Source organism: Sceloporus undulatus, chromosome 1, assembly GCF_019175285.1.
Source record: "Sceloporus undulatus isolate JIND9_A2432 ecotype Alabama chromosome 1, SceUnd_v1.1, whole genome shotgun sequence".
Classification (NCBI taxonomy): domain Eukaryota; kingdom Metazoa; phylum Chordata; class Lepidosauria; order Squamata; family Phrynosomatidae; genus Sceloporus; species Sceloporus undulatus.
In genome coordinates, this window is record NC_056522.1 from 253,122,454 (window position 1) to 253,148,693 (window position 26,240).

Below are 26,240 nucleotides of genomic sequence, written 5' to 3' on the forward strand. Positions count from 1 at the left end.
CAAAGCCAGGCTCAGTGCCTCAGAGATGAGGGAGGCTTCAACGGGGAAGTTAACATAAATGCCACACGGGGGCGCTGCTGAGCCATTCATTCTACTAGCAAAGCTCCCCTTTAAAGCCGGACGCTTCAACGGGGAAATTAACATACGCGCCACGCGGGGGCGCTGGTGGGACGCTCACTCTCCCACGCCACCAAAGTCTTCAAAGTGTGCTTGAACGCGACGGGATGGTGAGGGAGCGCTGCGCGTTCGAGGCTTGTTTGTCCTTCTCGCGTTGCCGTAGCCGGCCTTCCGTTCCCTCCGCCCCTCCTCCGTCGCGCGCGTCGAGCCACTCTCCGCCGTCCGTTGCCCCTCAGTCTCTGGCATCATGGCGGCCGCCGCGGCTCCTACGGACGGAAGGCGCCCCCGGCGCGGAGGCAGCATGGAAGCCGGGCGGGAGAGGCTGCAGGACGACGGGTTGCGGACCCTCACTTCGGCCGAGCAGGTGGGGAAGCGGCGGCGGCGGCGGCGGCCTCCTCCTTGCCTTGTGCCCCTCCTCGTGGGAGGAGGCGGGGACTACAAGCCCCAGGGTGCAGTGCGCGCGGGACTGGCCCCCTGCTCTGCCTGGGCAGCAGTCTCTCTGGGAGACCCTCCGAGAAGCGCCTCTGGCAAAGGACTGCAACGCCCAGGACCCACAAAAGAATCCGCCCCGAGGAAGCAGGCGGGAGCCTAGGAACTCCCAGGCTCCCAAGTTCTTCCTCTCAGGGAGCAGCCTCTCCAGACACTGAGTCTGCAGGCTCCTCATATGGCTGCACCTCAGGATAATAGAACAACAACAACAACAACAACATGCCTCTGAGGAAGTAGGCTGCAGTCTAGGAAAGCTCTCCTGCTGCTGCCAATTTCTTCCTTTCAGTAAGTCTCAAAGGTGCCACAAGTAAGACCCCTCTGCCTACTGATCCTACAGACTGACACAGCTATGTCTTTGAATTCTACGGTGATTCAGTCACACCTTTGTCAGGCTGACGTGTATTTTGTGCATTTTGGTTGGCCTGATAGAGGTATCACTGTTTTGTGGGGGTTGGTTGTTACTGGACGTGGCTAGATTGGATGTACTTTGCTATACAAAAGGATCTTGTAGCACCTTTGAGACTTAATGAAAGAAAGAGTTCACAGACCTAGCTGTGTTTGTCTGTTGAATTAATATACTGTATAAAGAGATCTTGTAGCACCTTTGAGACTCACTGAAAGAAAGAAGTCTGCAGCATGAGCTTTCCTAGACTTAATCCATCTGAAGAACTTAGGCTCAAGTCTAGGAAACCTCATGCTGCCAACTTCCCTTTTTTCAGGTAGGTCCAAAACACACTGCAGAAATAATTGAGTTTGAGGCTGCCTTAACTGCCTTGGCTCAATGCTAGGGAATCCTAGGGACTGTAGTTTTGTGAGACACTTAGCCTTCTCTGTCAGAGAGCTCTGGTGCCACAATAAACTACATTGAACTGAGCCAAAGCAGCTGAAGTGGTCGCAAACTGGATTACTTCTGCAGTGTCTTTTGGACCTTAGTCTCAAAGGTGCTGCACGGTCCCTTTGCACACTGAAAGAAAGAAGTCGATAGCATGAGGTTTCCTAGACACTATGGTCCTCAGGTAGTTAAAGCTTTCCATGCCTTGAATCAACATTGATCAGAATGACGACTGCAGCCAAGAAATAAGAAGGACTAAGAATGAGGTGGGCAGCTGTTAAAGAGCTAGATAGATCCTGAAAGTAAAGATAACAATTGAGCAATAAAGTTAGAATAGTCCAAGTCATTGGCCTGTTACAGACTGCCAAAATAAAGCTGCTTCGGGTCTCTTTGGAGGTATGCTATTTAAATGATGCATGGTCCTAAGAGCCCGGAGGTTGCGCCAAAGCCATACTCCATTCCAAGCACACGGAGTGCAGCTTTGGTGGCAGCTTCTGGATTCTTCAGATGCATGCATCATTTAAACAGCATACCTCCAAAGAGACCCGAAGCAGTTTTTTTTGACAGTCTGTAACAAGCATTGTATTCCCCATCACCACGTAGGCGGATGCGAGAGCAGGACAGTCCAAAAAACAGGCAGGAAGAAAATAAGCTCATTTGAGCGTGTGTGTTGGAGAAGAGTCCGAGGATCCCATGGACAGCTAAAGGACAAACAAAAGGGTCCTTGAGCAGATCACCCTGAAATCTCCCTGGAGACCAAGATGATGAAACGGGGCTATTGTACTTTTTGGCCCAGCATGAGAAGGCATGACTCAGAAGAGACAATAATGCGTAGGAAAGTAGAACGTAGTAGGCAAAGTGGAAGACCACATGCTAGATGGAGAGACACATTAGAGAGGTCACAAGTATGAGTTTGCAGGACCGGAGCAGAAGCAGATGGAGGCAAAGAGGGGCGTGGAGTGTCTCATCCACAAGAGAGTCATGAGTCGGGGTTGACTTGAGGGCAATTAACAACAACATGGCCAACATGGCTACCAACCATAACATCATGGAAAACACAAAACAGTGATGCCTTCATGGGGCCAGTAATGTATATTGTGCATTTGAGTTGGCCCCATAAAGGCATCACTGTTTTGTGGATTTTGGATGTTACAGTCAGCATGAGTTCTTCTAGTCCACTGGAGCTAGCCTGGCGTCAAAATTCATGTTGTAAAGTCCAGCTCAAAGACTTGTTTAATCCCCCCCCCCCCCCCCCCCGGCATTGCCTTCAAAGTTATGGGGAAAAAATGACAGGGCTTCTGTACTTTTTAATAGCTATGTGAAAGAGACAGTTTTGGGCAGTGTGCCTTTCTTCACTAGGTGCATGTGCTGAAATCCTGGTTTTGACACAACTGTTAAACAGACAGGGTCTTAATGACTCCCCCCCATCCCCCGCCTCATAACCACCCAACCAGAGTCATCCACTTTCCATATCTTGTATTGGTTTGCACACCCTGCTTCAAGATTGATCTTACCTCTTCTATTGCAGATAATCTGTTCTAGGATATATTTTAGAGAAGAATTCTTTTGTGAGGGCAACTGGAGGAAAAAGACATGCATGCTGGTGTTTCACATAGGGCCAAAATAAAGCTGCTTTGGGTCTCTTTGGAGGTATGCTATTTAAATGACACACAGATCGTAAGAGGCCAGAAGCTGCACCAAAGCATGGCTTTGGTGTGACTTCTGGGCTCTTAGGACGCATGCATCATTTAAATAGCATTCCTCCAAAGAGACCCAAAGCAGCTTTATTTTGGCCTGTCTGTACAGGGCCGTAGTTTGCAAATTCACACCTCACTTCAGAATCCCTGCCGCTACTTCATGTTCATGGTCACACATTGCCCACCCCAGCCCTTGTTGGCATCATTGCCCCAGCAGTAAAAACCTGTATATATTCAAACAGGCTGTGTTGTTCTGGGATTTCTACAGCAACTATCCTGTGGATGAATTTGGAGAGGTTTTTGCATATATATCACTGCTGCACATGAGAACATACTGTTTGGGAAAATAGAATTTCAGGATGCTATTTTTAAAAAAAAACTAGGAGTGCTGTGCATATCTTCATTAATAACACTTGCTCTCATTTTCAGTAAATTTTATGTTTGCAGTCATAATTACAGTATACTTAACCTTTTCCTGTCTAGAACATGCTACAACTTGTTGGAGGAAGATTACTTCATTACACTAACGTGAAAGCTGGTTGATAGTTACATTAACAGACTTTGTCTTGGTAAAATATAGCAGCCAGATCTGTTTTGAGTTTTACTTAGCCTTCAACCAAAAAAAGGGACAGTAGTTTATTGTAGTCAAATAGATTGATAAAGGGTTGAAAACACTTGGGGATGTGGCTACTGTGCCTCACATCAGTCCTTTTGTTGCCCTTAGTGCCAGTCATTTCCTATCCCCTCATCCAATTTGGCCACTGCCCTATTTCTTGTCTTAGTAATTGTTTTAATACTGGAATACTCACAGGCCTCCATTTGCCAGAAAATGGCTGTGAAATGCTTTTCTGTGCACAGACCCCTCCCCATTTGTTTGAACAGCCAGCCACCTTTATAAATTTGGTGCCATCGGATTAATTAAGTACAGCTGGCCCTCAATATCCATGGATTCAACTATCCACAGCTTGAAAATATTCCAAATATACATTCCAAAAAGCAAATCTTGAGTTGGCTATTTTATATAAGAGTCACTATTTTAATGTACCATAGTATATAATGGGACTTGAGCATTCATGGATTTTGGGTATCCACAGGAGGTCCTGGAACCAAATAATAATAATAATCATCATCATCATCATCATCATATTTCTACCCCGCCTCTCCAACAAGATCGAGGCAGCTTGCATCAATAAAATCCATACAATATAATAGATTAAAATCCCACAATCCTCCCTCCCTCCTTAACCTCAAAGCAATGACAATAAGTACAAACATAACAAATAACTACAATAAAATACAATTAAGATCATTAAAACGATTACTAAGACAAGAAATAGGACAGACAATGGGATAATCTATAGGATGGTCCATGTCAGTGGGGGCAAATGCATCAATTATTCTGGGAATGCTTGTTGGAAGAGATCGATCTTGACTGCTTTTTAAAGCTGTCAAGGTTGGTAATATGTCGGATCTCCTCTGGCATATTTGGAAGCGACAGATGAAAAGGCCCTCTGGGTAACTGCTGCCAGCCTGGTCTTTGTTGGCTGTAATAATTTTTTTCCAGAGGACCTAAGTGCACGTGGCGGGTTATATGGAAGAAGGCAATCCCACAGATAGGCTGGACCCCAAACATGAGGGGCTTTAAATCCCATCTACACAAACATCCTTTCGTTGAACTGTTTCACATATAGGCCTAAATGCTGCTATTAGGTCTTTAAACAGAGGCTGGATGGGCATCTGTCGGGGTACTTTGATTGAGATTTCCTGCATGGCAGGGGGGTTGGACTGGATGGCCCTTGGGGTCTCTTCCCACTTTATTATTCTATGAGTCTATGATTCTGTGATTCTAGTTTAGATCTATTAAATCTATGTGATTTACCTGTGCATTGACTCCTTATTTGAGAATTATTTCAGTGGCTCTGCTCTAGTTGGGACTACTCAGAATGTTTCTAGTCATAGTGTTACAAACCACAGGAGATAGAGCTGAATCTGTTTTCCATTGGAATTTGTTTCTGACAGTCTTTTGAAGCTTTCACGGTCATGCTATGCTCCATTCTGTGGAGTCCTGGGATTTGTAGTTTGTTGTGGCCAGAGCTCAGAGATGGCTAAATATCTTACAAAACTACAAATCGCAAAATTCTACAGCATTGAGCAATGGCAGTTAAAGCGGCATCAAATTTGATTGTTTCTGCAGTGCAGATGCAGCATAGCATACTGAGTAATGGATTCAAATTACAGGAAAAGATATTCCGCCTAAACATTAGGAAGAACTTCCTGACAGTAGAAGCTGTTTGACAGTGGAATACGCTGCCTCAGAGTGTATTGGAGTCTCTTTTGGAGGTTTTTAAACAGGGGCTGGATGGCCATCTGCCAGGAATGCTTTGATCGTGTCTTTCTGCATGGCAGGAGTTTGGACTGTAAGTATGAGAACAGAGTTGGTGTTGTCCCACAGAGCCTGGTTCCTTTGTCTATAGCTCTGTTGTGTGGTCTATTGCTGAGTAGCTGCTTGAAATTGGATTGTTGTTTATAAGGAAGAGCAGGTATGCCCAGCCTGGTATTATTGTCCAGGATGGGTTATAGCATTTAGCGCTCTGAGCTGGGAATGGGGGAAACAACAGCTTGTGTTCTCTTGTATTCTCTTTTGGCTCTGCTCTGTAGATTATTCCTGGGTATCACCCAAGTTGTGCGAATCTACCGATTGCTCTTCTCCACACTTCCTTGTGTAAGTATTGCAGTCTGGGAAATACCTGGTGTAAATCCATAAAATCAGAGGTCTCTGTCCAACAAGTCTTAACTGATATGCCTAGATCACCAAGCTTAGATGTAGACAATGGATTTTGGGTATGGTCTTGAGGGAAACTGAAGGGATATAGAGGTATCACCTGTCAGCAAGTTTCCAGATTAAAGTTGTGGTTATAAGACTGTTATGTGGTTCCACTGCTGTTTCCAGAAAGATTGCCTGTTGTGTGGCTAACGCTAATAGAATGCTAAAGTTAATGTCCTGCTGGACTTGATTAACATGAGACCAGATAATAAAGGTATCAAGTCAGCCAGAGAAGAGGGTTTGTCTGCAAAGAAACCACAATGCTGTTTCAAGAGAAGAGTATTTAAATGAGAGCGTTTTTATGAGGAAAAGATTTGTTATAAACAAGCCCTCTTGTGCTGATGTGCCACAGTATGAAGCACATACAGTTAAATATAAATATTTATTTCCACTATTGCATAGTACAGTCTTGCAAATCAAAATCAGAACATGAAATGTTGTGGGATGGAGAAGGAGGGTTGCGTTTCCAGAAGAACGGCAGAGCACTTTGTCCCTCCTCTGCAAGACGTCTGACTTGCTTACATGCATTTCCGAGGTGCCTTTGGCTACTACAAGTGCAAGGTTAACATACAGCATTACAGCTTGAAATTATTTCTTTCCCTTACTGGTGCAATCAGTCAATAAAATGCTGACAAAAAGTGTGTAAGGCTATTATCAGGGTGAAACTAAATAAAATTACTGAGGAGGCAAATTCAGGCTCCAGGCTGCCAACTGGCTGTTTCTAGTTTAAAGGAGCAGTTTCTGATTAACTGGAACTGTAATGGCATAAAACAAAATGGTCCTGGTTTTATTGTCTTTTGGCTTCCGTGATATCTTCATCGAATAGATGAAATGGAATTATTTCAAAATGGGCAAAATGTTGTGTATCTTCAAGTCGTTTTCAACCAATGGCAACTCTTTCACTGGGTTTTCTTGGCAAGAATTGTTCAGAGGGGGTTTGCTATTGCCTTCCTCTGAGGCTGAGAGAGAGTGAATTGCACAAAGTCCTTCAGTGGGTTTTCATGGCTGAGTGGGGATGCAGAATGTTGTCTCCAAAGTCATAAGCCAACGCTCAAACCACTATGGACCTTATCACACAGGCAAAATTGTGGGTTTAAACAGCAATTATCCTGTGCAAAATACAATATCGCAATTAAAATTTTCATAAACATCGCTATTAAACATGCAATAAACAGGTAATAAACACCAAAAAATCACTTTTGGGATTTCCCCATGAATGATTTGTTGCTGTTTATTGCCTGTTCAATAGTGACGTCACGTGAAAATCTTAATTGCGACATCACGGTTTGCATGTGATAATTGCTGTTTAAACCCCCAATTTTGCCTGATTTCCCCCATGTAGTAAGGTCCTAAGGCACACTGGCTCTGTTCAACCAATAGGGAGTATTTAAAATAGTATAACTTTTCAGTGATGCCCTTTCCTAATCTAGGGTCCTGTAGATGTGTTGGACTACAACTCTCATTATCCCCAGTCATCATAGCTAATGCTTATGCTGGTTGGGATGATGGAGCAAGCTACATCTGGTGAAATGCCTTTTTCCATATACTGTAGTTATTAAAGCCAGAGGAGACTTGTCCTCGTTTTCATGTAACCACCCTAAGCTTAACATGTCTTAAAGATACTAGTTTGGGAGGCTGTTTTAAGATCAGAAACAACCATATACTTTGTATGTGTGGTATACTTGTATACAAATATAATATATTACTGTGTCATATCAATAAGTGATCACAAAAAAAATGTTGTGACATCTTGTGACAACAGATTTGGTGTAGCATACATGTTTGTGGTGTAGATTTGACCTTTCTAGCCTATAAAAGATTTTATTCAACAACGAATCTCTTGATTTGATCAACGCTACAAGAACCTTTCGTTGTGTGCTTGCTCTGGCTAATGTAGCAACCCTTTTGGAATCAAACAGAATATACAGTAGCTACCTTTCAGTTAGGTTGTCACATTTGTTTTGTGTGGTAATTACCCCACAGTGTGTTAGTGATGTGTCTCACAGAGTCAGAGTACTTGTTTAAAGGTCTCTGTAATCTGGGGCAGAGATCATATTGTTTATTCTAAGAGGAAGACATTATAAACTTGGAAATGGAAGGCCCTGTAGCTTAATAGGAAAACATATGCTTGGCAATTCTTGGAAATAAAATGGAACAAGAAAGGCTTCTATCTGATTCCTGGATTAACAATTCTTTGTTGCTGATTAGCTCGGTGAGCAGTTAATCTCTCTTGGTATTAAGTGGCTGGTGAATCTGTGGTAAAAATTTGTGTTGGCGGACTCTTTGCTTTGCAATCCTTGTATATTAAGAACTGGCTGTACTCTCATACATATGTAGGTGCATAGATGGTAGAAAGGTATTGTAATCATGTAATTGTATTTACTGATGATGCATACCAAGTCCACTAGCAGAGTCAAAATTATCCCACAGATGCATGCCTAAAATCATTTACTCTTCACGGTAACAGAAGTAGTTCTGTTACTTCATTGGGCTAAATCCTCTCTCTTCTATCATAATAAACATTTGCAACAAGATTTTAACAGAGTAAATTATGTTTTGTAGTGTTGCAGTTTTTATCTTGATGTGACTGGTGGCATAACGTTTTGATCTAAGATAGGCTGTTAAATGCTTGTCGGGAGGATTCATTGGGTTGTAGCAACAAAGATTTTTGTAACTTCCTAAATCAAGACAATCTATTACCCAAATGTGTAAACCATAAGCATATTCATGTTGCACTATAATGTTTTAGCTATTGATTTATGAATTTCAGGAACTTACTCTTCTAAATATATGCCTAAAAACCAGCTGTACTGCCCTGTGGCTAAGAAATACCAATGGATTAAGTTCTGGGATAACTTTTCCAAAACCTGTTGGAGAAGTTTCTTTAAAATCTTGCTTCCAGTTTCTTCTTTCCACATAAATGTGAGTAAAAGTCTTCCCGACAAGCTGTTTTAGTCACTACTGACAGCTGAAAGCATAGACTAGAGCTGGCCAATTTTGGATGGTCCAGGGGCTAATTCTCAATGATCAGTGGCATAGAAGTGATAAATTGATGAGGTTGTGCCCCTGGACCATGAGTTAGTGGCAGTTGCCTGGTGTTCTTTCCCTTGCTCTCTGTCTCTGCCCCACTCCAAAAGCATCAAAGCCATGGAAAAGGAAGGCCTACAGAATCAAACTCAAAGCCAAACCCATTAGTAATGTTGGATTCCATGTCCCATTTGCTCTAATCAGCAGAGCCACTAAATGATAATAAAAGCTGTAGTTTAGCAACAGCACAGCCCCCCCCCCCGCAATATGATATTATGTTAACAACATTTTGTATTTGGAAAGGGAGCATGGATTTCTTAGTGGTAATGAACAGACTTAACTGAGTATATTATTAGGAGGAAAAAATGCCACAGGGTGAATTTATTGTTTTGGTTCTATAAAATAAGCATGAATATGTTCTCACTTTGTCCATGCTCAAGTAATGGGACTTAATTACAGTCAGTGGGAGGATTAATTTAAAGTCAGTTATGGGAAAAATTGAATTCTGTATTTAAAATATCAATTTTCTAGATGGATAATGATTAATGTTTGACAGTCTTTTGTCTTGTTGGTGCAGATGAAACTGAAAAAGGATTTTTTCACAATCGTAGATACTTGCTGAATGTATGTGACTCTTCCTTCCCCCCAATCCAGTACTTACTGTTGCTCATCAGCCCACAAACTGAATCTGGGAGAAAGTGAAGTGCCTTTCCTAATACTCTGGAGAGATATTTTCTCCAAATCTAAACACACATTGCTAGCCAAATAATTCTTTGCATTGGAAGCCCAGCACATTCAGGAAAATCTTGCTTTCTGTGGCCTACTGTTGCCTCTTGCTGTTAAGGCCAAAGTGGCTGAAATAACAGTTGTCATCCAGTCGACACAATTACTGGTTGGATTTGAGCTTCCTTGCTGGAGGCCTGAGATGTTTCTGAAGGGAGATCTATGCACATTATCTCCCTCCAGAATCTGACCTTTAATGGAGAAGAGAGCCCTTTTCAAATCTGAGAGAGTGAGAAAATACCAGGAAGGTTGCCAAATTAGGAGGAAAGTGTCAGTTGAGGCTTTGTTCCCTTGTTTAAGGTGAGCTAAGGAATGAGGATGGGAATGTAAATCTGACTTACTAGCTCCAAAGGATAGCTGCTACATGAGCTGGCCAGGAGTCCTTATCATTTCCCCTTTCTGTTGTCACTGCCTTTCTGTCTAGCCTGTACTGGGGCACTAAGTCTGTCCATTTCAATATATGGGGGCAAGTTATTGTAGTTAGGATGGGCATACTTGGCATAGGTGCAAGTTTTTGAGAAACCTTTCCTCACAATTCCATCCAACCTTCTGATTGGTTATGCTTGAATATACTCCCTCGGAGCATGGTGGAGTCTCCTCCTTTGGAGGTTTTTAGGCTAGATGGTCATCTGTTGGTGATGCTTTGACTGTGTGTTTCTGCATGGCAGGGGTTGGACTGGATGGCCCTTAGGGGTTTCTTCCAACTCTATGATTCTGTGGTTGAACTCCTTCCTCTCTGTCTTAACTACCAACCCCATAGTTAGGTTAGCTGACATGTTTTTCAACTGGCTTTTAAACATTTTTCATTGTCTATTTTAAATTGTTTTAGAATCACAGGGGCAAAGCAGACTGGTGGCTTGGAATAAGCTCTGGCTGCTCCAGCCATGATCAGGCCATGAGCAGTCCAGGACTGTGGTGACTAGATGGCTGAGCTACGAGCAAGGAGTGGATTAAAGCCGCTGCTTTTGCTGGCTACTTCAGGCTGCCTTAGGCAGCCTTAAAGCGGCTTCTGGTCATTCTCTGTGTGTGTTGTGTAAATGCCATGCCTCCAAAGTGGCTGGAAGCCGCTCTGTTTGGCCCATCTAACAGGCCATAGAATCATAGAGGTGGAAGAGACCATAAGGGCCATCCAGTCCAACCCCATTCTGCCATGCAGGAACTCACACTCAAAGCACCCCTGACAGATGGCCATCCAGCCCCTGTTTAAAGACCTTTAAAGAAGGAGGCTCCATCTCGCTTTGAGGGAGCACTTTCCGCTGTCTAACAGCTCTTACTGTTGGAAAGTTCTACCTAACATTTAGGTGGAATCTCTTTTCCTGTAGATTCCATCCATTGTGCCATGTCCCAGTTTCTGGAGCAGCAGAAAACAAGCTTGCTTCATCCTCACTGAGACATCCTTTGTTTTGGATGTTTTGGTTGAATTTAGGTTAATTGAAGGATTTGTTTCAGAATAGCATTTCTTACACTATAAAATAAAGCGATAAAAAAGAAGCACCTGTCACTGCATATTGGCCTAATAATGAACAATTGTTGGTAAACTGTTAACATTAAAATGTTTAAATTCAGATGGTCATTGTTGTGCCAGTAAGAGGGTTGGAAAATAGTAATAATAGCTTCACACACACACACACACACACACACACACACACACGATTAATCAGTTTTTAATAAACCAGGAGTGGTTTTTTAAAAAATCACTAGGTTTAAACCAACCCTGATTTTGAGGTTCTCTGTTTGAATAAAAATGGTCTGCTGCCATAGTTCTCCCTCTCCCCATCTCTTTCACATCCTCATGCTTCCTCTGGTATTAAAGCATAGCCATCTGCCTCTGAGCATCAAAGTGGTGACTGCCAGGTAGCAATGTTGTCTAATAACAACTCTGTGGACCACCATTCTGATGAGGCACAGGGTGTAAGCAAATTAAATTGGAATCTGTCTTTGTAGAGGCAAGAGTAGAAGATCTAGGAGATAGGACATTGTCCTTGGTTTTGGAGGGTCCGTTTCCAAACTTGCTGCAATTGTTGTTGTTAACTGCCCTCAGGTTGACCCCGACTCATGGCGACCCTGTGGATGAGACACCTCCAAGCTCTCTTATCTTCCACGGCTCTGCTTAGGTCCTGCAAACTCAGATTCGTGACTTCCCTAATTGAGTCTGTCCATCTAGCGTGCAGTCTTCCTTTCTCCTACCCTCTTCCTTTCCTATTTCCTAGCATTATTGTATGTACAGGTGAGGTGTGTCCATTGCTATCTATCTGATAATGCAGCGCTTCTCAAACGGTGGGGGAGGATCCCTATAGGGAACATGAGAGTTGCTCAAGGGGGGCGAGAGACTTGGAGTCCCTGATCTGTCCTCCTCCTCTTTCCAAACTTTTTATGTGTGAAATTTACACATGTGTTGAGTTGAATTTACTTAAATAAAATTGTTCTAATTTGAACAATGTTATTTTTTAATAAAATTTTAAAATATGAATATACATGAATGTGTAAATGAAACTATGTACACTAAATAAAATATTTTTATTCATATACTACTGACATGACATCCACATGTAGATGTAAAGGGGGGTCCCAAGAGTAAAAGGTTTGAGAGCCACTGTGTTAATATGTAACTTGTCTATTCTAATTATCACCTAGCAGCTCTGGATTTTACTTCTCTCTGGTAATGGGGGAATGTGACAAGGTAGCTATAGTACTCATATTGATTGTAGAACTTGGAATGCTTCTTTTTTGGACTACAACTCCCAGTAATCTCCCCCAGCTATTATAGTAACTTTTTCAAGTTTTATCTTGAGCCTAGCAGTCCTTACACAAGGATCCTGGATACTGGTACTATGGCATTGAATGTAGCTGCTGGGAAATCTTTTGGTATCACCATGATGAGCAATGCAGTGTTGAGGAGTATACTGAGAGTCAGAGGACATCTGTGTTCCTGGGTGTCTGCTGGTGCATAGGAATCTACTTTCATTCAGGTCAGACCATTGGTTGATCTAGTGTTCTCTATGCTGCCCACAGCTTCCCAGCTGCCAGCAGTTTCACACATAGTTTTTCCTAGCCCACTTTGGAGATTTTAGAGATTGAGCATGCAACCTTTTGCATGCAAGCCATGTGGTCTCTTTGCACAGGTGGCTACAGAGTAGATCTTAAATTAGCAATGGTTTACAGTGCTTCTCAATTATTTTCTGTCATGCCCCCCCCAGGAAGAAGAAAACATTTTGCGCCCCCCACGCGACTGTAAATAGTATCATTTGTCTATAAAATTATTATAAGTACACCTCTGCATAACAGAGCCTCGCGCCCCCCCTGGGGGGCCCGCCCCACTATTTGAGAAAGGCTGGTTTATTATGACCTGTTGCTTTGTACCAGCCTCTGTGTTGAATTTTAAAACTGGAGCTGTGGTAGCCCTCTTGCAATCTGACGTCCTTTTTCGTAACTACTCATTGCTGCACCTAGACACTTAGCCATAATTATGTACAGTACTGTGTTCTGACTGGAATTGCTCAGGTCCTGCTGTGCTTTGGTGCATTGGGGCAGGGATATGTAACATGCCACCCAGATGTTTTGGACTACAATTCCCATCAATCCCAGCCATTATAGCAACTTTTTCAAGTTTTCAAGTGGGGAGGGGTTATGGGAACTGTTGTACAAATCACAAGAGGAGCATCAGGCTGCTTATTCCCTTTTAAGATTCTTATATGCTCATGCTAATATGTATTCTCTCCCTTTCCCCATATTTTCTCTGCCTTCCTTTTATCCTTTTGACTTCTGCAGACAAAAGTAGAGGACATAGTCCAAGAAGTCTTTGATGTTTACAAGACAAATCATCATGACTCGCAGTAAGTTACTGTATCTCTGCAGCATTTCCTCCTCACACAAGTTTGAAAACAACTGATGCTAAGGATTTTGGATTTTAATTTGCATGCTAATACTGATTTTCACACAGGTTTTGGGAACAGCTTTCTCCAACCATATTGTTCAGGAATATCCCATTACCTTACAGAGAACTAGGGAGGTATGAGGACAAGTGAAGGAGAGGGTTGAGGAATGATTCTTCTTTGAAGTTCTTTTTTTGTCACTTGTATTAATATTCTTTATATACAGCTGATGTGGCACACCCAGGATGTGTAGTTCTGGTCATTCCTATACACAATGGGTATGTTAGGACTGGGATCTATGCCTTTTATTAATTTATTTCTATCCTACCTTGCTCCAAATAGGAGACTTAAAGTGGTTCAAAAGATAAGTGAAAGTAAAATACCATTAAAACAATGGAAAATACAAAAGTGAAAAAAAAATACATAAACAAGTATATGAAAAACAAATATTAAAAACTCAGTCAGGCTTATATTAGGAGATACACTTTTTTAGATAGCCTGGATCCAAGCTGTGTAGGTCTTTTTAGATCAGAAACAGCATTTTAAATTCTGTCTGGAAGCAAACTGGTAGCTAGAGTAGCTGTTTCAGCAGGGGAGTTATATGTACCTTGAAACCAGTGAGTATGCTGACCACAATATTTTGGGCCTGGTGCAGTTTCTGAACAGTTTACAAAAGGAGCCCTACATAGAGTGTTATATTAATCTGAGCAGGATGTATTCATGGCATATATCATCATGGTGGGAGCTGATATTTTCCGATACAGGCTGTCCTGGCATTGGAAGATAATGTTCTGTTGATCCCTGAATGGCAGTTTTCTTCCAATGCAAGGGTCTGAACAGGACCACTGTGGGGTTAAAGGGTTAAAGCCTTGCCATCCTTCCTGGAATCAGGGTCTCAGTCCCCCACATTCATATGGCCAATTATGTGAATTTCTTCATAACTAATTTGGCCCTTAGCTTGATTAAAAAAAAAATGATTTGAGGCAAATGGAATTGTATCCAGCAGTTTTTTCTTTCTTTTCATCTTTGCATTAAATTTCTTATATATACTTTCAAATGTAAGCTTGGCCTTCCTCCTCCATATTAATCATGAATATTTATATTCTTTGCATTTAAGCCTTCACTGGAGATTTCGCTGTCTGCTAGAAATTACACATTCACTGTTTCTTTCCTCTCTACGTCCTTTACTCTCCATTTGCATTTCTTTGCTACTTGAGTGTCCTTCCTGCTTATTAAATATATATGTTCAGTTCTAGATGGATCTTCTTTTCATGTTACTTTTTCTCTCCTACGTATTTTGTACGCTTTCATTTTGCAGCGTAAGCAACCCGTTTTTTTCTTTGTGCAGTGTACAATTCTGTTAGATGCTTTATATTACAGTCAGCCCTCCTTATACACAGATTTTTTATCCACGGATTCAAGAATCCACGGCTTGAAAATATTTAAAAAAAATATAAATTCCTGATAGCAAACCTTGATTTTACATTTTATACAAGGGACACCATTTTGCTCTGTCATTGTATTTAATGGGACTTGAACATCCATGGATTTTGTTATCCATGGGGGATTCTGGAACCAAACCCCAGCGGAGAACAAGGTCTCACTGTATAAGTAGCTAATAACATTAATACTGTAAGGATAACTAGGGATTATTTTCTTTTCTAGTGGTAGAATCCTGAATGCAACTGATGCATTGGAAGTGGGTTGGCAGTTCATACAGAAGTATTTTTTCCCTACAGAGCATATCTATTATGGTTTATTGCTGTTAGTTATAATAAGTGTGTTTTTATAGGTCTATTATGAACTAACTGATAAGGCCTGCTGACCCCATTTCTCTGTGCTTGGATGCCCTCTACAGAGTTTGTCTAGCTGGCTTCTGCAACTCTGTTTTAGCTCCTTTTTCTGTTCCTCCTGTCCACTTATATCTGTTTACTTCATCTTGCCACTATTTCACCATTATTTCATCTCTCATTTTAGTTGCTGTTACAGTGGGCTCTCCCCTTATATGTGGGATCCGTTCCGGATTCACCCGCGTAAGGGAAATCCGTTTATGCTCGCACCCCCATAGGAAACATATGCGTACGGTGGCATGCGCGCATAATAATTAATAATAATAATTTGTTTTATTTATATACCGCTATTCCAAAGATCATAGCGGTGAACAGCAAGTAAGCTAAATAGCAAGTAAGCTAATTTGCCCCCAACAGTCTGGGTACTCATTTTAGCTCCCTCCTCGGAAGGATGCAAGCCTGAGTCGAGCTTGGGCCCTTTTGCTGGTCTTGAACTCGCAACCTTGTGGTTTTGAGTGAATGGCTGCAGTACAGGCATTTAACCACTGCGCCACCAGGGTCGCGTGCGCCATTCCTTTTATTGTTGTGTGGCTTCTGCGTGAGCTGGAAGCCATGTATAGTATGCCTGCATATGGCGCGGGCGCACTGTACTACATTCCACAATAATGTTCAGATTATATTTACCTCATGGTTGGTTGGATGTGAGTTGACTGTCTGGGCACACATAGCGCCAAATACAACATATGTTGAGGCCAAAACAGGAAGCATTTGCTGATTCACTGAGCTACTAGCTACAGAGTTCAGTGCCATGGCATATAGTGGCTGCTGTCTCAGCTTTTGAAGGAAGTTTTACACATTTATGGTCTGTCAAGGGCTCCAGTTATAACAGATAAGATTCTTTCCTCTGTGTTTAATCAGTGCAGCTAGCTCCACTGTGTCTTAGGCTTCCTGAGGACATCAAGTTGACTGCTGTCAGATGTGTGGGAATTAAAGGGCTTGCTTTTCTAAGAGCTTTAGAAAGTTGTTTGTCAGCTATAGTTCCAACAGTCCCCAGCCCCCTGGTTAGTGGGGATCCTGGGTACTGTAGTCCAAAAAATATAGAGAGGTTTTTCTAGCTCTGACATTTCCAGTTCCTATGCTGCTTGCTAAATTTCTGTTGGGAAACTGAGGCGCGTTACAGACGGGCCCATGAGGCGCTGTCATCGCACTGATATTACGCGCGAGGGGTGACGTTTCCTGACATGCCTTGCCCCTCGTGTGTAATGACTATGTCAAAATGGCAGCAGCCATTCCACACGGCCGCCGCCATTTTGACGTAGCGGACACTCTGCATCCGCACATCGCACCCCAGAAGTGATGCCGTGAGTGCGCAACTAGCGCCTCGTGGCATCTCTTCCGGGGCCCAGGAAGGAGCGCGTCCGGGAACCGCGCCGTTTGGCTGCTGCGGTTCCTGGACGCTGCAACCGGCGGCGGCGGCAGACCACCACTTCTCGGCGGTCTGTAATGGGCCTGAGAGGGTTTTCCAAAGTTGTTAATGAGAAGTCTTGGATTCAGCTGTCAAAGAGAATGCTGGTGAGGAGGGGGGGATTTACAGGTGTATCTGGACAAGCACAAGGCATTTCTGTGCACTTAAGCCATTCTTTGGATGCTGGCCAGAGAACTGGCTTAGATGGACCTTTGCTTTGATCTAGCACAACTGTTCTTAGAAAGAACTTGTAGTCAAAGTTTAGGATGGATATACAAGAGAGATACAGATATATATTTGCTGATAGAATTTTTTGTTTCTTAATTAATTGAATGACAAATCTGTACATCATCTGTATTATTTTACAAAATTTTAACCTGTTGTATAAATTTTCCTCTTTTCTTCAGGTTTCTTTTGCATCGGGACAAACACTTCCATTATCTGAAGAGAGGCCTGAGGCAATTGACAGATGCCTATGAGGTAGTTATTCCTGAAGACTGAAGGAGATTTTGTTGTTTTCTTCCCATTTTTTTCCTGTCAGTGGTTTTTGTGTCCTCCCTTTCCCAGCTGGATTGCTGCTGGGCATTCCAGGCAGCAATCCAGCTAGGAAAGGATTGTTGCAGGGGTTAGAGGCTCCTCCTTCCTTTCCCAGCCAGATCACCACCTGGGGAAGGCAGTGATTTGGCTGGGAAAGGGGTGGGGAGCCAGATAAAGGGACGGAAGGACAGGAAAAAAAGGAGCACACACTACTGCTTCTCTTTCCCTGCCAATCCCTCCCTTTAATTGGCTTCCTCATGGGGGGGGGGGGTTATTCACAGTTTTTCCACATTCACAGGAGTCTCCTAACCCCCACAAATGTGGAGGAGCAACTGTATTTTGCTTTCCCACTGCCAAGACCTTTTAAATTTTTTGATAATAATTTTTATCAGTTTTTAGAACAAACAGTATATTTTATTATCAAAATAAAGAAACAGAAAGAAGAAAAAGAGCAGAGGTGGAAGAAAAAACATTTTAAAAAAAGAGGGAGGAAAGACACAGAACTAATACACACTAAGGCTCTGACCCCTCCAGTCTTGACTATATTGATAAGAAAAATAAAAAAGAGGAAAACATTATTCTACCATTGCAGGTCAATCTAAATAATCCCACTAAAATTACTAATAACAAAAAATACATAAACAGTTTCTAGTCTTTTAAATATTCTTCAGTTGGCTTATCTTTTAAAACCCACATTCATTTGGCCATTTGGGATGACTCAGCAGATTTAACAACCTTGCATCATTATTATTTCAGTCCGTTTCCAAGTTTGAGCAAACCATATTCTTACTACTGTTATATATCAAAAAACTGATGCATATTTACTATCTAGTTCTTTAATGGCTTGGGCCCAGGGTACTTGGAGAACCGCCTCTCCCCATATAATCCGCCCTGCACACTCAGATCGGCCGGGAAGCATCTGCTGAGAGTTCCAGACTCGAAATATGCCACAACAACGCGTAGGGCCTTTACCATTTCGGCCCCTCAGCTCTGGAACCCGCTTCCCAGTGAGCTCCGCTCGGCCACCTCCCTTGATCGGTTCAGGAAGGAGTTAAAAACCTTCCTGTTCCAACAAGCCTTCCCATAATTTGTTCCCTTGTTAGCCTTCCCTCTTTCCCCCCCATTGTTACTGTTGTTGTACACTCTAAGCTAGCTGGTTATTGTTATGTTGTTGATTGCATTTGACTGTATTTGGTGATTTGATATTTTAATGTATATTTGCTGTGTTTTTATCTTGTAATGGCACTTTCTGTAACCCGCCTTGATCTGAGGAAAGGCGGGCTGTAAATAAATATTTTATTTATTTATTATTATTATTATTTATCCATAATGCCAACAGAAGCATTTCTGTTAACATTACAAAACCTACCTTTAGAATTTTTTGGGATTAACATATAAATCTTAAAGCAGTAACTTTTCGCCTCCATAAATTCTTAGATCAGTAACTTTCCATTGTCTGACAAGTCAACCACATATAAAAAAGAGCCCTCCTTATCTTGATGTCACCAACATACATTTGAAACATTCTGGCCCATTTTTGATAGTTTATTTGGGGCTAGGTACCATCAGTACATCAGCTTATATAAGTTTTGTTTTAAATTACTGCACAAAGTACTGTATATACTCAACTATAAGGTGAGGGGAGGTTCTCGGGCCAAAATTAAGGATTTTTATATGATCTGTGGATGAGTCGAGGGTAAAATTTAGGGGCATGTAACAAAGGATCTAAATGATGAAGTAAATGAAAACAATGCCAAAGAACTTACAAAATTCCAGCAGACATAACTTTGTGCTCACTTTAAAGGCTGGATGAATGAGAGAACAGAGGGAGGTCAGTGCTTCTGGAACAAATTACACTCTTTCCTTTCACCAGGGGAAAATATAGTATCTACATTGACTCATGGTTAAGTCGACTCAGGTATTTTGTGTCAATTTTGACCTAAATTTCTAGACTTATACATGAGTATATACAATAAATGTTATATATTTGGACCACATCCCCCCCCCAATATATCCATGTGGACATCATGCCCCAAATTTTTGAATCCTACTTACCATGTACTCTTACAGACTCATTTTCTGTCTCTAGTTTCAGAAGCCATTTATACACTTTTTAAATTACATGGTCATTGCCTTTACAAAACTTAAAATACAACTCATTTTCTCTAATCTCTATGGCTGTATTTCTGTTTTCTTGATTAAATTCAAGCAAACCAATTAAGAACTTTGCCTTCCTTAAGCATAATCTCTCATAATTTAAACTTCCAGCTATCTTGAAAGAAAATCACCAAAGAAAAAACATGAAAGATTGTCACAGACTTCTTTAATATTTGTCAGGAATTTAAAAAGTACAGTGAGTCCTTGGTATCTCTTGGGGTTTGGTTCCAGGAAACCCCCCACCCACCCCCGTGGGTACCAAAATCTATGGATGTTCAAGTCCCATTAAATACAGTGGTATGGTGACATTGAGTCCCTTATATAAAATGGCACAATCAAGGTTTGTTTTTTGGAATTTACTATTTTTAAAAAATATTTTCAAGCCATGGATAGTTGAATCTGTTGAGAAAGAATCTGTGCATACAGAGGTCTTGATTTTTCTTATGGTCAAGGCATACTTCTATAAGCCACAGAAACATAGGTTGCATGTTGTAGACCTTGTTAAAATAATATTGTGCAAATGATGAAGTTATATTTAAAGTGGCATGGAAATTCTTTTATTTCCTACTTTTGTGTTATTTGCCTTTTTCTTTTCCTCTTCCTCCCCCCCTCCTCCTTCTTGACTTTCTATTTTGCTTCCAGTAATTCTGTTCCAGTGAACCACCATCCTAATGTAGTCCTTTGTGTGCTTTCCTGTTTTGGTGTGACAAATGCAGCCTTACCAGCTGTTTCAGTAATGGGTTTGAACAGCTGTTGTTTTCTTCTTTTCTAGTGTCTGGATGCTAGCCGGCCATGGCTATGCTACTGGATTCTGCACAGTCTAGAACTGCTTCAGGAACCCATCCCAGAGTCTGTAGCTTCAGAGTAAGCACTGTTTCCCCCCTGAACTCTGTTCCAGCAGAAAATATAATGGTATATTCCAAGCCTTACAAAATACCATAATCTGTAATAACAGAAGTAGAATGTGTTCCCTGTGAGTCTCAATTTCTTTCTTTACATTCCTGGCCCTAATTTGGAAAAACTCAAAAATTATGCAGCCTGTTGAAGGCCCAGAAACCAAAGAGGATTTTGAGACAGAGCTGTTTTTTTTTCTTCCCTAAAGAAATACTTAGGGAGATTGTCTGTTTTAACAGTTGGAGATAAAATCAGAACTCAAAGTTCAAGTAAGAGAAATGAGTGCTAGATACAGCTTGAATGAGAGCCAGTATGTAGTGGTTTGGGTGTGGGACTATGACTCTGGGAGACCGTGATGTGAATCCATACTCTGCTTCAGCAATCCATTGGGTGACTTTGGGCAAGTCACAGCTACTCAGCCTCAGAGGAAAGCAATGGCAAGCTCTCTCTGAACAAGTCTTGCCAATAAAACCTCGTTAATAGGTTCATTTTAGGTTGTTGAAAGTCAGAACTGACTTGAAGGCACACAGCAACAATATAGCTTGAAATAGTTGCTTGCTGTGCTTTTGCACTTATAAATTACAGTAGAAATGACTCCCAGAAGTCTTCATTATCTATGCACAGTGTGTGACTCTCTGACCTAACCTCCCAGTGTCCCCGCATAATGCATTAGAATGTTTTTTTGGAAACACAACAGCTCATTGTTTCATTCAACTCACTCCAACAATAACCTCTCAATAGTTGCTTCTTGGGTAGATGCTTTCTGTACATCTTGTGATTAGCATGGATGGTGGTGGTGAGAGCACAGCTTCAGTGCCTACAAATAGGGGGAAATTTTTAGGTATTATTTGTACTGTGATTATCATTACAGTTTATTAGTGGTCCTATAACAATTTGTTCTCAGGGTGGGATAGCAAAACCACAGGTGGGGAGACCTTGGAAATTGCATATAGGTAAAGATTTTTGTATCTTGAAAAACTGATTTCATTAGGGTCCTTTTACTAGTACGGATCTCAACTCTTTCACACCATCTTTGTATTTGTAATAGCTGTCACCCATTCATGACCTAGTGACCATCCTGATGGGAAGTCTCTCTGTACGTAGCTGGTCTTTCCATGGCAGACACATAGTCTACCTCTGGGGCTGTGCCTGAAGTTGTACTCCCAAGTAGGTTCTTCTAGACCTTGTGCTATACAGGCATGTTCTTTAAGACCTTAGGATAGGACTCTGGGGAATTTGTCATTCAATTAATGAAAAAATTTGAAAAGGTTTGAAAAAAACTATATGGTGCAAAGCACCCTTGAGAAGAAGACATCTGGTTGTTTATAAGAAGAAGAAGAAAAAGAAAATTAGGAAGTCTGGATTCTTTTTGGAAGGCAAGGAGAAGTGTTTGCCAAGTAGGAAAGATGTGTCTTTTTACAACAACAACAACAACAACAACAACAACAACAAAGGGGGGGAACCCTCGCTAGTTGTGGAAGGCCAATGACACACCTGGAGCACTTCACCTACTATATAGTTGCCCAGATGAAATCTTTTTACAAGGGTATTACCTGAACTCAACCCGTTCAGTCGAATTATAAGAGCACCTACTGATTTAGAATGTTACTGTTGTAGAAAAGAGGTCTTTTTAAAAAAAACAACATTTTTACACTACCAAAAAGCTTCCCAGAGCATCTTGGTAATTGGGCTTACAGTCTAAAAGACAAAAGACAAAAGAAAACATTATGACAAGGTTTCCCATGACATTCTTGCAAACAAGCTTGTAAAATGTGGGCTAGACAAGGTAACTGTTACATGGATTTGTAATTGGTTGACTGGCTGAACCCAAAGGGTGCTCAACAATGGCTCCTTTTCATCCTGGAGAGCAGTGACCAGTGGGGTCCCACAGGGCTCTGTCCTGGGGCCAGTGCTATTCAACATCTTTATCAATGACCTGGATGACAGAATTGGGGGCATACTTATCATATTTGCAGATGACACCAAATTAGGAGGAATAGCTAATACCCCAGAGGACAGGATCAAAATTCAAAATGACCTGAATAGACTAGAAAGCTGGGCCAAAGCTAACAAAATGAAATTCAACACGGAGAAATGTAAGGTACTGTAAGGTCTAGAACAAGAGAAGTAATAGTGCCACTGTATTCTGCTTTAGTTAGGCCCCACCTGGAATATTGTGTCCAGTTCTGGGCACCACAATTCAAAAAGAATGTGGAGAAATTAGAGCGTGTCCAAAGGAGGGCAACTAAAATGGTGAAGGGTCTGGAAACCATGCCCTATGAGGAAAGACTTAGGGAGCTGGGGATCTTTAGCCTGGAGAAAAGAAGGTTAAGAGGTGATATGATAGCCCTGTTTAAATATTTGAAAGGATGTCATGTTGAGGAGGGAGCAAGCTTGTTTTCTGCTGCTCCAGAGACTAGGACCTGGAACAATGGATGCAAGCTACAGGAAAAGAGATTTCACCTCAACAGTAGGAAGAACTTCCTGACACTAAGGGCTGTTCGACAGTGGAACACACTCCCTTGGAGGGTGATGGAGTCTCCTTCTTTGGAGGTTTTTAAGCAGAGGCTGGATAGCCATCTGTCAGGGATGCTTTGATTTGAATTTCCTGCATGGCAGGGGGTTGGACTGGATGGCCCTTGTGGTCTCTTCCAACTCTACGATTCTATGATTCTGAAAGAAGAGGAACACAAGCAAATTCAAGCACCAGTTCTTAATGTGCCAAATGTTTAAATCCTGTGGGTGGTGATTTGCAAAATGCCACTTAGAGACTTTTAATTCAAGATGCACTTTCTTTGACTCTTCCAGAGACATAGAAAAGGTTCTAAACAATGTCTCAACTCTGAAAATGAATATGCATGTGTGGGTGTGGAGTTGGAGGAAGAGTAATAAAACCAAATCAACTGAAGACTCAGTGTTTTCTGTTTGTTTAAAACTAACCTTACATTCGTCTCTTCTTTATGCCCAGCGTGTGCCAGTTTTTGAGTCGCTGTCAGAGCCCCAATGGAGGTTTTGGAGGGGGGCCAGGCCAGCACCCACATCTTGCGCCCACTTACGCAGCTGTCAATGCTCTTTGCATTATTGGCACTGAAGAGGCTTACAGTGTTATCAACAGGTAAAAACAAAACCTGGAAGTTATTTTTTAAAAGCAGTTTTCAGAATCATAATTATTTAAGTGTAATTAGTCCCATTGCTTTTTACTCATTAGTAACTTACTGCATTGCTCATTAGAGAAATGTTGCTAAATGTTACTTTTGCATTGCTTTTTATTTTAAAATAAAAAGCCTTTTAAAAATTACAAAAGACCCAAATCTTCCAAAATGATCCCTTTTAGTAACATTTTAGGAGTAATGAACAAATGCTGCTTGTTACATATTCCTTTTTGGAAAGGGGCTACTACTCACTATCAAGAAAAGTGATATGTTACAGGCAGTGTTTTTTTTTTTTTTAATGTGTTAACTTCCAAGCTTTAGGTAAAACCATAGAGTGAGACACAATCCCACAAATAATTTATGCCACACCTCTCTTTCCTGAACTGGGTGTCTGAAGTATCTTTTATTCTGTCCTTGTCTCATGTAGTGATAGCTTCTCTGTATCTTTACCAGCATGCCTAATCAAGGGAAGCCAATGTCTTTTTGGCTTCTCTTCCATTTAAGCTTGGTGCAGGTTTTTGTTTTTGTTTTTTGCACTCCAGGCCTAGAGCAGAAGGCCAGAAATACTCTAGAAAACAGATGGTAGTAATTTTTGTGCTCATGTATAGCCAGCATGCAGCCTATGATATGCTGGTTATCTCTTCTATTCTGATATTTGCTCCAAAAAAGTTTGGGATAAACATGCATTAGATTCAGGATGCAGAAGGTCTTTTTGTGTATTTCTTTGATGCAAATAAAGGTAAACAAATGTAATCTACCACAAACAGATTGTAGTCAAGATGCAGTTTTTAAAAACTTTGCACACCATATTTTTAAAAAATACAGATAGTTGCATGAAAGGGAAGTGTATTTGGTTAGAATATTTGAATGGCTAAACAATGAATTTAATTATCTGAAGAAGATCAGGAAAGAGTGTAAGGACCTATTCTTAATCAGTACTTTTTCAGCCAGTGTTCTGCAATAGTTTATAGTGGACTTTACCATCCTGTTGGCCACATTGTCACAGAAGGATGAGAACTATAGTCCACCGTATCTTGAGGGTGCCATATTGAGGAAAGCCACCTTACATACTTCAACCTCAGCTCAGACTCTACAGTTTCTTCTCTTGCACTAGTCAGTTACCCCATCCCCTTAAAACTAGTATTGACTGTAAGAATCCATATGCATGGTTTGCTCATGTTGGCATGATGATGTGATGGTATTAGGGGATGAAGATATGAGGGCATAGTGATATGGTGATTTAACGCTGTGTAATATGTTGGCTATTGAGAAAGGGATATCAGTTATGTTAAATCAAAGCCTGGGAAACAAACGGGAGGAGCAGATGGCCAGTGGGGGAAATGAGTTGTAGTTTTATGATCCCAATCTTGCTGCCATGGATCTGAGCTGTGAAATAGGAATGATTTTCTTCCTGAAGGGAGATGAAATAATAACATAGGAGGGGAAGGAGGGAAACATGAAGGGCCCTTTGATCTGTATCAAAGGGGAGCGATCGGGATTGGAAAGGGGGTCACAGGATGGGAATGTATTTGTGATGGTTTGAGGGCCTGACACTGAACAGGGAACTTTCTGTCTTGATATCCAGAATAAATCTCTAGTTTCTATTACGCTATGATGCTGTCTTGGTTATTGGGAACTGGGTCCTCCGATCCTAACATTGACGATGAGTGGCACATGGCTTGGCCTACTCTCATGATGCCATTTAATGACCTTTGATCCCTCAATCCTACATGTTCAGAATAAGCCTCTATTTGTGGGTGTCTAAATACAAATATGCAAAGGGATCTTGCAGCACCTTTGAGACTGACCATGTGAAAGAGGTTGTAGCATGAACATTTGTAGATGTGGTCTACTTCCTCAAATGCATCCAAGTAGACAAAGTCTACAAAAGCTCTTACTCTGTATAACTTGTTTTGCACAATTAGTCTCAAAGGTGCTGCATACTGATATTCCAGACTAACATGGCTATGCCTCTGAATTCTATAAATACAAGGTGATATATTTATTTGTATTTAGGTTTTTAAGGCAGGGTAGTAGTATGGCAACCAGATTCCAAAATGTTAACCTTAATATTAAAAGCCTAGTGAATGGGGAACAGGTAGCCACTGTGAGGAAATATTGTAGAAATAACTTTGGGGAGAGAAAGGGAGAACAGCCTAATATTGGAAAGGAGAAAAGGTTGAAGGTCAGAGCACATACTTTACATGCAGAAGGACCCAGCTTTCCATCTCCAGGTAAATCTGGGGAAAGACTCTCATGAGAGATACTGGAGAGCCCATGTCAAGAGTACTAGTGGTCAGATTCAGTAGGAAGCATCTTCCTCATCATCTTCCTGGCTGAGAGATAGGAGAAAGAAGTTGAGGTTCTGCAGGTTTTTTATGTCATGTTACAGGGTTTTCAACCAAAAAAGTGTTGACAACCACTGGTATGGATGAAGAGTGGGCAGAAGAGAGATTGGAATGTTTCAAAAGATTTCTAGATGATTTGTAGGGGAATGTAAGGTTTCATATTCCCAGTTTTTTCATGGTAAAAACAATATGGCTTTGCCGAGCGAAATTAAGCTTATGAAGTGAACGAACCTTGAGTGTAGTCAGGTGTAGACAT

General features: G+C 41.5%; 1 protein-coding gene across 3 annotated transcripts in view; it reads left to right on the forward strand.

Moving 5' to 3' along the window:
- Window positions 1-228: 228 nt before the first annotated feature.
- Window positions 229-26,240, forward strand: part of LOC121919833 (protein farnesyltransferase subunit beta-like) — a 39,286-nt gene continuing 13,274 nt past the window's right edge. Inside the window, exons 1-5 of one of the 3 annotated variants that reach the window (XM_042446796.1) lie at window positions 229-481; window positions 13,538-13,602; window positions 17,304-17,376; window positions 20,363-20,454; window positions 23,453-23,599. In XM_042446796.1, coding sequence (XP_042302730.1) covers window positions 365-481; window positions 13,538-13,602; window positions 17,304-17,376; window positions 20,363-20,454; window positions 23,453-23,599 — 494 coding nt within the window. In that variant the 5' untranslated portion in view covers window positions 229-364. Of the gene's footprint in view, window positions 482-7,237; window positions 8,882-13,537; window positions 13,603-17,303; window positions 17,377-20,362; window positions 20,455-23,452; window positions 23,600-26,240 lie in introns of those variants that run through there. The other 2 variants (XM_042446805.1, XM_042446788.1) reach the window with 2 other exon arrangements.